The 15,905-nt window shown below is 43.8% G+C and overlaps 1 protein-coding gene across 1 annotated transcript in view; it reads left to right on the forward strand.

Moving 5' to 3' along the window:
- The window catches only part of FBXL13 (F-box and leucine rich repeat protein 13), an 87,648-nt gene that overhangs the window by 14,364 nt on the left and 57,379 nt on the right, over positions 1 to 15,905 (forward strand). The window contains exons 5-8 of the mRNA XM_070947377.1: positions 1,012 to 1,166; positions 8,731 to 8,840; positions 12,115 to 12,291; positions 15,711 to 15,806. Of these exons, the coding sequence (XP_070803478.1) occupies positions 1,012 to 1,166; positions 8,731 to 8,840; positions 12,115 to 12,291; positions 15,711 to 15,806 (538 nt within the window). The remainder of the gene's footprint in view (positions 1 to 1,011; positions 1,167 to 8,730; positions 8,841 to 12,114; positions 12,292 to 15,710; positions 15,807 to 15,905) is intronic.

The following is a 15,905-nucleotide window of genomic DNA, read 5'->3' on the forward strand; positions in this document are numbered from 1 at the left end:
TTCGTGCAAAATACCCCTTCAAAACAAAAATGAAGGCTTTTGATCTCACAATTGTGGTCACCAACTTGACGTTTTGTGAGTTCCCTGCAGATAGCCTTCCATCTAACACAGGATGCAAAGTTTTCTCCAAACAAATGTAGATGGGGACATCTGTAACAGATTAACAGAGTTGTAGGTCATCTAGTCCAAGCCTCCCCCCCCAAAGCAGGAGACCCTACATCATTTCTGACAAATGGCAGTCCGGTCTCTTCTTGAAAGCCTCCAGTGATGAAGCTCCCACAACTTCTGAAGGCAACTTCTGTTCCATCGGTTGATCTCACTGTCAGAAAATCCCTCCTTATTTCCAGGTTGAATCTCTCCTTGTTCAGTTTCCATCCATTATTCCTTGTTTGGCCTTCAGGTGCTTTGGAAAATAGCTTGACCCCCCCCCCCCTCTTCTCTGTGGCAGCCCTTCAAATATTGGAAGACTGCTATCATGTCTCCCCTGGTCCTTCTCTTCACTAGACTAGCCATGCCCAGTTCCTGCAACCGTTCTTCATATGTTTTAGCCTCCAGTCCCCTAACCATCCTGGGTGCTCTTCTCTGCACTCTTTCCAGAGTCTCAACATCTTTTTTTATAGTGTGGTGACCAAAACTGGATGCAGGATTCCAGGTGTGGTCTTACACCTCTGCCAACTTTTCTTTGTCTCCTGAGGTTGGTTAACGTTGATTGATCACAAATCCACAGTATCGATTCTTCTTCGTCGTGACAGAATACAGGTAGTCCCCGACTTACAATCATTCATTTAGTGACCGTTTGAAGTTAACAGCGGCACTGAAAAAAAAGTGTCCAAGGTCCGTTTTTCTACTTGCAATCTTTGCAACTTCGAGGACTGCCTGTTTGTTTGTTTAAAAACAAAATATTTTAATGCGATCAAACGGAGGGCTTATTCGATTGCAGTTTGATGATTCAAAGGAAGCAGAGGTTTAAAAACTTTTAATGCATCGTTTATCGTTGCTCAACCCTTGCAGCGCATGGATCAGATATTGTGAGGACAAGAAAGCAGCGGAAGAACTCCTACAGAAAAAATTGGCCGCCGCAAGGCACTACTATGACTGCAAGCTACTACAATTAACGATGAGGAAATGGTGTGAATGGGTGAATTCTCAGAAAGCAGTACACCAACGTAAGAATATGATATTGATAATAATAAGTAGACAACGGGTTTCACAGATATTTGCTTACAGGAACTTCTGGACTTACGACCACAATGGAGCCCAAAATTCCTGTTGCTAAGTGAGATAGGTGCTAAGTGAATTTTGCCGTATGTTACGACCTTTCTTGCCATGGTTGTTAAGTGGATCACTGTACCTGTTTAAGTTAGTAACATGGTTGTTAAGTGAACCTGGCTTCCCCATTGACTTTGCTTGTCAGAAGGTCGCAAAAGAGGGACACTTGACTCTGGGAGATTTCATAAATAGGAACCTGTTGTGGCCTGTACGTAGCCTGCGCAGCTAGTAGCTGATTCAGACAGCGAGGAGGCTGGTGTGATGCTGCGCCAGCAGCCTGTGCAGCTGGCACTCGAGTCAGACAATGAGGAGGCTGGAGAAGATGTGGTGCCAGAGGCGGGGATTCAGCCAGGGCCTTCAGAACCTCCAGAAGCTTCCTTAAGTGAAGAGGACGAAGAGGAGGAGCCTCTTCTCGATGCAAGGGCGCACAGAGCTGCCAAAAGGAGGAGTGGCTCCTCAGGAGGAGGTCTCCTCGAGAGTAAGGCTTGGGGCTAATTGGCCACTCCCTTAGCCTATTTAAGGAGGAACGCCAACTGAAGCAATTTTCAGGGAACAACTTCGTTCACATACCTTCGTGCCTTGTCTTGCTTATCTTATCAGCTTCCTGCAAATTGCTTCTGGGCATTCTGCCAACCATAGTAAACTTTCAGTTATTATTCTTTGAATTCTTGGCGGCTGTTAATGCAATTAATTAACAGCCGTTGTTGTAAAAGACTTAGTTTATTCAGTAAACTAAGGTTTGAATGGATTTTGTGTGTGCTGCGTTCTTTGGGGTCCGTAGCTGGGGCAGAACAGAACCCGTTGCCAAGTATCTGAATTTGGACATTGTGACCATAGGGATTTCTCCTTCATAAGTGTGAAAAAAAATGTCATAAATTACTTTGTTCAGTGCTGTTGTAACTTCTAATGGTCACTAAACAAACTGTTGCAATTGTCGGAGTTACCTACCCACAGCAAACAAACTCCGAGGCAGTTCCAAGGCTTCAGCCAAAATCTCTACAATTACCTCTGGTAAATTTTCTCCTTTTTCTTCTTCTATGTTTTGGAATCTTAAATAGAATTCAGAACGTTCCATCTCCAGCAGGATAATTCTCAAGAGAAAGTATTTTGTTTTGGCTACAAAACCCCAGCTATCTCTACTCTCCCTCCTTCCTATCCCTTAGCTCCAGTTGTGGCAGCCCTGAAGCCTCAAAATGGCCTCAAATCAGGTCAGCTTCAGGGTTGACGTAAGTCAAGGACTACCTTTATTGGATTCCTCAATGCCTTCAACAATGTTGAGCTTCTAATTATTCTAGAAAAGTTGTTAAAAATTCAGGGTCCTGTTCAGAGATGCATCTGCCTTGAATGGAGCCCATGCTATTTCAGGAGCTGGCCAAAGGAAATATTTCATGACATTTTGTACTATGTCATAAAATGTTTGATGGAATTTCAATTCTATGGGAGTCCCCAGAGGTCAGTTGCATTGTGTTAAGTTTCAAATCCTGGACTGTTGCGTGTTTTAGCAGATTTAAATATATTTAAATGAGAATGTTTGTTTCACCTGCACAGGTGAAGCAAGAATGTCATTCGAACGAAAATTAAGTCTAGTCTACTCTTTCGAGCTTGTCGATCGAAAGGTCGGCAGTTCAGCGGTTCGAATCCCTAACGCCGCGTAACGGGGTGAACTCCCGTGACTTGTCCCAGCTTCTGCCAACCTAGCAGTTTGAAAGCACGTAAAAAATGCAAGTAGAAAAATAGGGACCACCTTTGGTGGGAAGGGAACAGCGTTCCGTGCGCCTTTGGTGTTTAGTCATGCCGGCCACATGACCACGGAGACGTCTTCGGACAGCGCTGGCTCTTCGGCTTTGAAACGGAGATGAGCACCGCCCCCTAGAGTCGGGAATGACCAGCACATATATGCGAAAGGAACCTTTACCTTTACCTTTACTCTTTCTGCCAATTAGGGGGACATGGAAATCTTAGCTGGTCATGTACAGGTAGTCCTCAACTTATGACCACTATTGAGCTCAAAATTTCTGTTGCTAAGGGAGACATTTGTTAAGTGAGTTTTGCCATATGTTACGACCTGTCTTGCCATAGTTGTTAAGCGAAACACTGCAGTTATTGAATTTGTAACATAGATAAAGTGAATCTGGTTAGCCTATTGGCTTGGCTTGGCAGATCACATGATCCTGGGACTCTGCAACCGTCATAAATATGAATCAGTTGCCAAGCATCTGAATTTTGATCCCATGACCATGAGGTTGCTGTAATGGTCGTAAGAGTGAAAAATGGTCTTTTTTTTCAGGGCCATTGTAACTATGAACTAAATGAACTGTTTTAAGTTGAGGATTACCTGTAAACCTAACATATGGCTTGCAATTATATGCATATGGCTAATGCATGATTGTATTTACTGCTAAAATAAAAATACTATTTTTGGTCTTAATAGCAGAAAAATAAAACGCTAGTAAAAAAAAAAGAGGGAGCCCATTTTAGCAAGTGAAAAATGCATTTGTATATGCTCTGTTGCTTGCTGGATCTGTCTTAAATAAAAAAATTATGTTGGAGGACTGGATTCATAATCAATCATGGTTGTTGTTATTGCTGTTGTTTAATAACTCCTCTTTATAAATATTTAAACAATGAAATGTTTATGAATTCAAGAACAGAATCGTATTTTGTCAAATCCTAAAGCTTGAGCTTGATCTGCTGATGTAATCTACCTCCTGCATCTAGTTTATAAATTATCTACCTAAAATTTGAACTAAATGCTACTACAAGTTTGTTTTGCAGATTTATTTAGCCAGGGATTTTTAACTACGGTAGCTAAAAAGAGTTTGTAAGAACTTCTACAGCAGGGGTGTCCAAGCTTGGCAACTTTAAGACTTGTGGACTTACAACTCCTAGATTTCCCCAGCCCATAAAGGAAAATATTTGTAGGTCAGGTTTGAAATGAGGGGACCTTGGTGCTCTCTCAGCTTGCTTTTTTTCCTTCCAGATGTTTCATTACCCAAACTAGGTGGCATCATCAGTGCCACAAGGGAATGGGGTTTGCTCTCAATTTATATTCTAGTGGCATGTCTTGGAGGTTCTTTTATTTGGGCTTTTTACTGTGAGCTTGTTTGGCAGTTCCTTGATTGGGGTATTACTTACTAAAATTGTTGGTCTGATGTTAGACATAAAAAATACCCAAATACTCCACAAAAGAGACCATCAACAAACCAAAAAGGGAACAAAACCCCCAAAACACTCCTCCATCAGCAATCGGCACCCAGATGAGCGTAGATTAACACCAAGATTAACATCAGACTGACGATTTGTGCTAGCACGGATGATGTTACTTAGTTTGGGTAATGAAACGACTGCAAGAAAGCATCCAAGTTCAGAGAGCACCAAGGACCCCTCATTTCCAGGCTGGCTGGGGAATTCTGGGAGTTGAAGTCCCTAGTTCTTAAAGTTGCCAAGGTTGGACATCCCTGTGGTATCCTTAATGAAAATTGGCTTTAGGTTTCCATCACGGAGCTTCAGGTGCCTTTCTGTCCAACCAGTGGTGGGATTCAGCCGGTTTGATCGGTTCAGGCGAACCGGTAGAAGCAATCTGTGGGTGGCCCGCCCAACCACCTGTTCTGCCCCAGCTACGGATCCCAAAGACACATCACACACAAAGTTTATACAAAACTTAAATTTACTAAAATAACTCAGTCTTTTTCAAACAAAGGCTGTTAATAAACTTCCTTAACAGCCTACAAGAAAACAAAGATAAATTAATCACAATCTTACTAAGGATTGTGATTCTGGGCAGAAAGCCCAGAAGCAATTTGCAGAGAATCCAGACACGAAAGAGAATGAACTAAAGTTGTTCCCTACAAATTGCTTCAGTCGGTGTTCCTCCTTAAATAGGCTAAGGGAGTGGCCAATTAGCCCCAAGCCTTACTCTCGAGGAGACCTCCTGAGGAGCCACTCCTGCCTTTTGGCAGCTCTGAGCGCCTGTGCATCGAGAAGAGCCTCCTCCTCTTCGTCCTCTTCACTTAAAGGAGCTTCTGGAGGTTCTGAAGGCCCTGGCTGAATCCCTGCCTCTGGCACCACATCTTCTCCAGCCTCCTCATTGTCTGACTCTAGTGCCAGCTGCACAGGCTGCTGGCGCAGCACCACACCAGCCTCCTCGCTGTCAGAATCAGCTACAATCTGCACAGGGTGCTGATGGGGCACAACACCGCCTGGGCACAATCCCGTCCTATATTGCTGTGTTTCTGAAACCGCATGCATGCATGGACGGCGTGCACAAGCGAATGTCCGTGTTGTTTGATGTTGCATGCATGTGTGGATAGTGCACGCGAGCAAGTTGCCATGTTTTGTGACGCTGCACGCATGTGTGGACTCGGCATGCACGCGTGCTCACATTTCCGGTGCTGGGCACACCGGTTGTTACAGTATGTGAAGCCCACTTCTGTGTCCAACCACAAATTAAGGGTACTTTTCACACACATTGTTATGAAGCCAGGTTTTCCCCATCTTTGGCTACGCAATTGCTATCCTTTTCCTATTGGCAGACTTTTCCAAAATGTTGTTATTCTCTCGTTTTTTTTTTTCAGCCCACTGTTCTAATTTATCAGAAGCTTTTCGAATGCCGCTGCTGTTGTTTAGGATGTTTGCCAAAACGACGCAGCTTTGTATCATCTGCAAGTCATTTTGAGAGTTTCTGCCATTAGACCTGGTGCAGAAACGAACGAACCGATAAGCATTTTTCTAAAGATTGCTTTCACTGCTTCGTCCGGTTTATTTATTTATTTATTTTTTAAAAGTCTTTTATTTTTAAACAAAACATAAAAACTTCCATCATCCATTCCAATTACAAGCAGTGTGCCGGTCGGTTACAAATCTTTTGTGCTTCGTCTCATATTCATCTTTACAAATTCTCTAATTTCTCGCATTATCAATCCAACATATATCTTTATATCATTATTCTCATTTGTCATTCATTTAACAATGGCATTTTCATTCCATTAAAATCATTTCCATAAATTGTATTATAACATCTATTTTGTATTTCATATTTCATTTCCATGTTTTATTATCTAGCCATTGATAAAATGGCTAGATAAAACTGCACATTCAAATCTCACCAGGCTCAAGGTTGACTCAGCCTTCCATCCTTTCGAGGTAGGTAAAATGAGGACCCGGATTGTGGGGGGCAATAAGCTGACTTTGTATAAAAAAAGAACACCGCTTGGGGGGGGGGCGAAAGCCCTACTAAGCAGGTATATACAAAAGTATGAAGGCTATTTCTTAACGTATTGTAAAACGCCCTGAGTCTCCGGAAAAGGGCGGCATATAAATTGAACCAATAAATAAAATAAAATAAATAAAATAAATCCCATATCTTCGTCCAGTTTATTAACTTCCTGTTCAAAGTCTCACTCCACCGTCACGAAGAATCGTGAGCGAGCAATCTTTGATTCCCAATCTTAGATCCAGAGTTGACAACCGCAGTGGGGCAGGTTGTAAGAAGGCGCGAAATTCACTTTACAAATGTCTCACTTAACAAGAGAAAAGTTGGGCTCAGTTGTGGTCGTAACCAGAAGTATATTTGTTGGGCATAATGCCAGAGTGTTAAGATAAAGGGACCATATATTTAATTTTGCACATATTGACAGCAGCAAGGATTGGAAAAATGAGAACACCCCGCCAGATGAGGATGTAATTCGAAAAATTTTAGACGGTGCTGAAATGGACAGATGAACTTTAAAAATAAAAGATGAAGAAGACACAGAATATTATCTGATATGGAATAGGTTTTATGAGTGGTTAGAGATAAAAGGTAGAAATTAGAGGAAGAAAGACTATGAATGTATGTATTAAAAATAGAGGTGGTTTATAAATACAAGCCTGCTAATATAGTGAACAAAAATGCAAATAAGCTAATACAAAAAGAAACTTAGTTAAAATCACTTGGTTATATTATCACTATTGTTATCAGTACATATGTTAATATATTATTACTATTGTTATCAGTACATGTGTTAATATTTATTACTGTCTTTTCTCTGGTCCTTTTTTTTTTGTAAATGGTATACCCTGACAATACATCCGTATTCAAAATGCTTATGAATAAAAATATAATAATAATAATAATAATAATAATAATAATAATAATAATAATAATAATAATAGTAGTAGTAGTAGTAGTAGTAGTAGTAGTAGTAGTAGTAATAGTAATAGTAATAGTAATTGTGGTCGTAAGTTGAGGACTACCTGTAATTCAAAGCCACAAACATATGCAACGCACCTTCCTCCTCCTGTTTTCCCCACGACAACTCTGTGAGGTAGGTTGGACTGAGATGGAGAGAATGGCCCAAATTCACCCAGCTGGCTTTTGGGTCCAAGGTGGGACCAGAACTCACAGCCTCTCGTTTTCTAGCCTGGTGCCTCATATTTTGGACCCGTTGTGACCTTTTGTCATTTTCCTTAAATAATTGGTATATTTTGAATATACCTGAAGAAATTTTTACAAATTGTGTCAATCAATTCAATAACTGCTCGCAATGAATCTTGTATCTAGGTCGGTCGGTATATAGCCGTGATGGCGAACCTATGGCACGCGTGCCACATGTGGCATGCGGAGCCATATCTGTGGGCACGCGAGCGTTGCCCTAGCTCAGCTCCAGCATGCATGCATGTGCCAGCCATCTGATTTTCCGGCCTTCCGGGCCCACCGGACGTTGGGAAATGGGCTGTTTCTGGCCTCTGGAGGGCCTCTAGGGTGGTGGGGAAGGCCGTTTTCGCCCTCCCCAGGCTCCTAGAAAGCCTCTGGAGCCTGGGGAGGGCAAAAAAAATGGGCCTACGGGCCCACCATGCCATCATGTGGGGGTCGCGCGGGGGGGGTCGCGTGTGCATGCGCAAGAGGGTGGGGCACATTGAATTATGGGTGTGGGCACGTGTGCGCGTGATTCCCCCCTCCCCCGTGCTCCCACTTTTGGCACGCAACACCAAAAAGGTTAGCCATCACTGGTATATATGATTGCAGATTTAGTTATTGCTGTCACATCTGAATTTTTATTCTGTTTACAATGTGTTGAGGCTTCCATTTAAAAGACTGCCATAATATTGTGCCTGAACCATTAAATCAGCGCCATTTTAATATAGGGTTCTTTTTAAAAGCCAAATTAATATTAGAATATCTGCTAAAACATATATCACTATGGTCTATTTTTATATCTAATATCGTTCGTAAAACTACTTTAAAATTTGGCTCACCCTAGTTAAAAAAAATGCTTGGGTGGAACTACGATTTTACCTTTTGATTGAGCAAAGTCAGATTGGAATGAAAACCATTTCCTTGTATTTATCTTTATAGAGAAATGGAGTTAAAAGACCAATACATTTACTTATTAAGCCGTCTTCTTTATGTGAACCAAACAGCACTGCAAATTTCAAAAAAAAAATAAAAAATACTGTGTTTCTCAAATTATTTTCCCCTAGGAGCAGTAAAACAAATGGAAAAAATCTTCAACAAAGTTTTGAAGAAAGTGGTGTTTAAGGCCTGGCGAAAATCTATTATTGTAAGCAAAAAGCCTAAAAAATCTATTGAGGTAAGAATATTTTACTTTGTGTTGTGCTTTCCAAAAGAAGCGTTGACATAAATTCATTTTTAAATCTATTTTCATTTGCTATCTTTAACCACCAAAGTTAACCGCTACTGATTAAGCCGTTTAATTGATTAATTAAATGTAATATACAGATAGTCCTCGAGTTACGGCCACAAAGTAGCCCAAAATTTCTGTTGCTAAGTGATATTAAGAGAATGTTATCCCAAATTATGACCCTTCTTGCCACAGATGTTAAATGAATCACTGCAGTTGTTAAGTTGGTAACACAGTTGTTAAGTGAATCTGGCTTCCCCATTGACTTTGCTTGTCAGAAGGTCTCAAAAGGTGATCGCATGACCCCGGGGCACTGTAACCGTCATAAATATGAGTCAGTTGGCAAGTGTCTGAATTTTGATCACCTCACCACAGGAATGCTGCAACTGTCGTAACTGTGAAAAACGGTCATACTGTTTTTGGTGCCACTGTAACTACAAACGGTCACTAAATGAGCTGTTGTAAGTCAAGGACTACCTGCAGTACAGATAGTCCTTGAGTTATGACCGCAATTGAGCCCACAATTTCTGTTGCATGATTCTCTTTAACAACTTCAGTGATTCGCTTAACAACTGTGGCAAAAAAAGGGGGTCATAAAATGGAGCAAAGCTCATGTAACGGCTGTCTCGCTTAGCCGCGGAAATTTTGGGCTCATTGGTGGCCGTAACTCGAGGACTCCCTGTAGAACGCAATAGGAAATAGGAACTCAGAACTGGGGTGGTTCCCGATGAACATCTTCCAAGGTTTAATAGCTTTGTTTCACTCAGCATTAAACATTACCCTTGTTTGAACTGCAACTCAGGATTCACTACTAATTCCTTTAATGATGTTTTCGGGAGGTTGTTAAATTATGCCGGCTTTCCTTCTGTTTTTCCTCAAGGGTTTTAGAAGATGCAAAGAAAAAAAGAGAGAAAAGCTTCTTGATGAACCAGCTGCGTTTTCATGACTCATCTCTCTCCTTCTTCCTTGGCTTTCATTCTTTGCCACGACATTGTGTTCCTTGATTTTCCTCCACCTCAAAAATTGCATTCCTTCGCCCAGCGATTCTGGGATTTTATTTTTGTATCTTTGAAAACATTTCGATGAAAGATCCTAACTTCCCTTATCTACAGCGTGCGTCTCCGAAGTCTTTTTCACCCCACAGATTGGTGGAAATGATCTTCTATCTTTCCCTAATGTGAAATGAGGCGGCGGTTTTAGGCTTGTGCGCATGTTTGCGATTCCAAAGAAATGGCAGGCAAAATGTCTCAAAGGTGCTTTTTCTTTTTGTTCCAAAAGGCAACTGGACAGTGTTTTTCCCCCACCCCACCCCTTAGGGAAGAAGGAAACGTTTCCCTTCTCATCCAAGAAGCTTCATCAGTTATGATGCTGACTATCCTTCCTTCCATCTCCTGGCATCATAGAGTCAATACCTATCCTCCCGTTCCATAAAGTCAGTACCTTTCCTTCCATCCCATTCCATAGAGTATATAGCCTTCCATTCAGTACCGATCCGTTCATCCCATTCCATAGAGTCAGTACCCATCTTTCCATCCCATTCCATAGAGTCAGTATCTATCCTTCCATCCCATTCCATAGAGTCAGTACCCATCTTTCCATCCCATTCCATAGAGTCAGTACCTATCCTTCCATTCCATTCCATAGAGTCAGTACCTATCCTTCCATCCCATTCCATAGAGTCAGTACCCATCTTTCCATCCCATTCCATAGAGTATATAGCCTTCCATTCAGTACTGATCCGTTAATCCCATTCCGTGGAATCAGTACCTCTCTTTCCATCCCATTCCATAGTCAGTACCTCTCTTTCCATCCCATTCCATAGAGTCAGTACCTATCCTTCCATCCCATTCCATAGAGTCAGTACCCATCTTTCCATCCCATTCCATAGAGTCAGTACCTATCCTTCCATCCCATTCCATAGTCAGTACCTATCCTTCCATCCCATTCCATAGAGTATATAGCCTTCCATTCAGTACTGATCCGTTAATCCCATTCCGTAGAATCAGTACCTATCTTTCCATCCCATTCCATAGTCAGTACCTCTCTTTCCATCCCATTCCATAGAGTCAGTACCTATCTTTCCATCCCATCCTATAGAGTCAGTACCTATCCTTCCATCCCATTCCATAATCACTACCTCTCTTTCCATCCCATTCCATAGTCACTACCTTTCTTTCCATCCCATTCCATAGAGTATATAGCCTTCCATTCAGTATCTATCCGTCCATCCTATTCCATAGAGTCAGTACCTATCCTTCCATCCCATTCCATAGTCACTACTTCTCTTTCCATCCAATTCCATAGTCACTACCTCTCTTTCCATCCCATTCCATAGAGTCAGTACCTATCTTTCCATCCCATTCCATAGAGTCAGTACCTATCCTTCCATCCCATTCCATAGTCACTACCTCTCTTTCCATCCCATTCCATAGTCACTACCTCTCTTTCCATCCCATTCCATAGAGTATATAGCCTTCCATTCAGTACCTATCCATCCATCCCATTCCATAGAGTCAGTACCTATCCTTCCATCCCATTCCATAGACTACTTAGCAAATTTCGGGCTGTTTCCGGCCTTTGGCGGGGTAGGGAAGAAGGCCGTTTTCGCCCTCCCCAGACTCCTAGAAAGGCTCTGGAGCCTGGGGGGAGAGAAAAACAGGCCTACCGGGCCCACTGGGCCATCACGTGCCAAGGGGAGCGTGGGGGGGGGGTTGTGCGTGCATGCACGGGGGCGGGGCGCATAGAATTATGGGTATGGGCACGCGTGCGCGCGATTCCTCCGTGCTCCCCCCGCTCCTGGCACGTGATGGCAAAAAGGTTAGCCATCACTGCTATAGGGTCTCCTGTTTGATCAGGCAGGAGGCTGGACTAGAAGATCTCCAAGATCCCTTCCAATTCTATTCTATTCTATTCTATTCTATTCTATTCTATTCTATTCTATTCTATTCTATTCTATTCTATTCTACTCTACCCTACCCTACCCTACCCTACCCTACCCTACTCTATTCTACCCTACCCTACCCTACCCTACCCTGTTCTATTCTGTTCTGTTCTGTTCTGTTCTGTTCTATTCTATTCTATTCTATTCTATTCTATTCTATTCTATTCTATTCTATTCACATGTTTTTTTCCTTAATTAGGTTTTGCCAGACCGATCGCACGACCATTTGGATAAAAAAAAAACCCTGATACTTGACTCATATTATATATCTATATTTTGCAGCCTGTGTTGGAATCCGAGGAATTAATTTTTGTTCTACCTGAAGCCCGTGACAGGCGACATTCGGAGAGACGCCGCTCGAGTGCCCCACCCAAACATGTGTTTGAAGAGTTACCTACATTCCATACGAAATCAGGCCGAGAATATATTACCAAGATGCCTATGCAACCATTAGCTCAGGTTGTTTGTCTGTTTACTGTCATAAAGATCATGTGAAATGTTAATACCACTTTATAACCAGGGGTTGGCTTCAAAAATTTTAGCAAGGGGTTCTCTGCCTGGTTTGCTGGGTGGACGTGGCAATGGTGGGCGTGGCCCAGTGGTGGGTTGCTCCCGGTTCAGCCTGGTTCGGCCGAGCCGGTAGCGGTGACGCTATTACGTCACCAAACCGGTTCTCTTTCTTCGGGAGCTGGGCCCTCCCTCCCGCCCCCATGTTATTCCGACCTTATATTTCTTTTTTTTTTTTGCCCAGCTGAGAGGTGCGGCAGAGCGGATTGCCGCACCTCAGCTGGGCAGATTCGCAATGCGCTTGCGCAAAGCGCAAGTTTGGCATGCATGCATGCGAGCGAAGCGAAGAGGCAATCATGCGCCAAAGCGTGCGCACAAAGAGAACCGGTAGAACCCACCTAGTCGGCCTCCTGCACCATGGTGGGGGGGGCATTTTTGCCCTCCCCAGGCTCCGGAGGCTTTCCTTGAGCCTTTTGCCCTCCCCAGGCTCCAGAGGCCCTTCCCGAACTTCCAGTAGGCCTCTCTCTGAGCCTCATGCAGATAAGCCCTGCACTTACCTGCATCCAAAGCAGACCGCATGGGGACTCCTGGGAGAGGTGGGGCAGGGTGGGCGTGGCCTAGTCGGCTTCCTGCACCACAGCAGGGGGGGCGTTTTTGCCCTCCCCGGGCTCCGGAGGCTGTTTTTGAGCCTCTGGGAGGGCGAAAACGGCGTCTCCAGGCTCCGGAGGCCCTCTGGAGGCTGGAAACAGGCCTGTTTCCACTCTTCCTGAACTCTAGTAGGCCCATTTTTCGCCTTCCCTGAGCCTCCGCGCATGTCCTGCACTTACCTCCATCCAAAACAGGCCGCGTGGGGACTCCTGGGAGTGGCGGGGTAGGATGGGCGGGGCCAGCCAGGAGTGGGATTTGGGGGTTCTCCGAACTGCACAGACTCTTAGCTAGAGGTTCTCCCGAACCCCTGTGAACCCCCAGCAGCCCCACCCCTGTTTATAACACCTTGGTAAGACCACACTTGGAATATTGCTCCCAGTTTTGGTTGCCACGATATACAGAAAGCCCGACTTACAACGGTTTATTTAGTGACTGTTCAAAGTTGCAACGGCACTGAAAAAAAGCAATATATGACCATGGTTCACCCTTATGACCATTGCAGCATCCCCATGGTCACATGATTTACATTCGGATGCTTGACAACTGACTCACATTTATGACATTTGCAGTGTTCTGACATCAGGGGATCCCCCTCTTATAACCTTCTGACAAGCAAAGATCATGGGGAAGCCAGATTCATTTAATAACCGTTTTACTGACTTAAGAACCGCACTTAACAAATGTGGTGAGAAAAGTCGTAAAATGGTGCAAAACTCAACAAATTTTGCCCGATCCGGTAGCGATGGTGGCGGGTGGTTCAGAGAACCGGTAGCAAAAATCCCTGTGCCCCCCCCATGCCCAGCTGAGCAGCGCGATCATCAGAGGCTTTTAAAAAAAAACTTTTAAAAGCATTTTTTTCTACAACTTCTGCCGAAAAAATGCTTTTAAAAATAATAATTAAAAAAAAAAGCCTCTGATGATCACACGGCTCAGCTGGGATCGTCAGAGGCTTTTAAAAGCATTTTTCTACAACCTCCTCGGCCGAAGAGATTGTAGAAAAAATGCTTTTAAAGTAAAAAAAAAAAAAAAAGTTGGCCATGCCCATCCAGTCACATTACCACCTCCCCCCCGCCAAGCCACGCCGACAGAACAGGTAGTAACAAATTTTACATTTCACCACTGGCTCAGTTGTCATAAGTTGAGGACTACCTGTAAAAAAAGATGTTGAGACTCTAGAAAGAGTGCAGAGAAAAGCAACGAAGATGATTAGGGGACTGGAGGCTAAAACATATGAAGAACAGTTGCAGGAATTGAGTATGTCTAGTTTAATGAAAAGAAGACCTAGGGGAGACATCATAGCAATGTCCCAATATTTGAGGGGCTGCCACAAAGAAGAGGGAGTCAAGCTATTCTCCAAAGCACCTGAGGGCAGGACAAGAAGCAATGGATCAGGTGTGGGTTCTACTTACCTTTACTACCAGTTCACAACGGTAGTCAGTGGAATGACTTGCCTCCAGAAATTGTGGGTATAGGGCTTTGATGGCAAACCTATGGCACGTGTACCGGAAGTGGCACGAAGAGCCATCTCTCTAGGTTGCCCGTTACTCTTCCGGGTTCCAGTGTGCACATGCGCTGCGGCCAGCTGGTTTTGCGCAGGCGGGAGTGCCGGAAACCGGAAGAGCAGTTCCCTGGGATGCATGCGTGCGCCAGGAAGCTGAGCTGAGCTTCCCGGCCCAGCTTTACGTACACATCCGTGCCAGAAACCGGAAGACTGGGTGACCAGCACGCATGCGCACAACGGAAATGGGAAGCTCAGCCTCCCAGCGCATGCGTGTGTGCTGGGCAACAGTTGTGATCTAGGCTTCCTGAGTCATTAAAACACACGAGTAGTCCCATCAAACCTCTTTTATTGCAACAGCTATGAATTACGTTCATTCACAGCCGAGTCCCAATTAGTTGCAAAAAGTCCTTCGGAAGAAGTCCTTCAGGATAATCACCAACCTTTATTGCCCTTGACATGCTGCCAAAGACCTACTTGGCAAAGCCAAGAAGTCCAGAATCAACGTTGCTTTCCTGCAAAGGGCCCATGTGCCTTTGCTCCTCTTTTAAGCTTCATGGGAGGGGCCAATCATCTCCACGCCTTACTCCCGAGTCGTCCCTTTAGTTTTAACTGTTCTTGCTTTCTGGCAGCTCTGTGCATGCGTGCACTAAGAACGGGCTCCTTCTGTTCCTCTGCCTCACTGACGTCAGACTCTGGAGGCTCCGGAGTCCGCGCATAACTCCCAGATGGCCCTGACCCCATCTCTGCCTCCGACGCAGAGCCCTCGTCTGAGCCCTCCCCAGGCTCCAGGACTGGCCCATGTTCCTCCCCAGACTCCTCAATGTCCGACTCCGCTGCCAGCTCCGCAGGCTGCTGGCGGACCACAACGGCAACTGTTCTTCCAGTTTCCAGCACTCCCTCATGCGCACGCGTGGTACTTGTATAGAATCATTATCTAAGCAAAATAAGCGGAGTAATTGTTAGCAGAAACAAAATAGAGTCGTTCATTTTATTAATCCAGCTGATATTTTTATAGCACTCTTAATACAATTCCCTAATGTATGAAGAGTTAGAGTCTTAATACAGTAGTAAGAGTCAATTGTAAAAACAGCTTTTAAAAAAAGTTGATGTGGAAAGCTACTCTTTTCGTTAAATATTACATTTGAAGATACCGAGTGTTTTAGAGACGAATATTGTTGTTTAATCCTGTGCACGTTAACGTTCTTCTTTGTTTCGAATTTAGATTTTCCGGTATTTAAACATAGTTGACTTGGCTAGGTGCGCTCAGGTTTCCCAAGCCTGGAAGGCCATGACACAAGTGGTTACCGTGTGGAGTAGCGTAAGTAGAGTTGCTTGAAATTTTTAACGATATTTTGTTTTTTTAAAAAACACATAACCCATTGGGGGAAAGCTAAACAAATGAACTATCCGTTTTAAA

The sequence above is a fragment of the Pituophis catenifer genome, unplaced genomic scaffold (genome assembly GCF_029215685.1).
Source record: "Pituophis catenifer annectens isolate HBS135680 unplaced genomic scaffold, rPitCat1.0.hap2 SCAF_7, whole genome shotgun sequence".
NCBI classification, from domain to species: Eukaryota; Metazoa; Chordata; class Lepidosauria; order Squamata; family Colubridae; genus Pituophis; species Pituophis catenifer.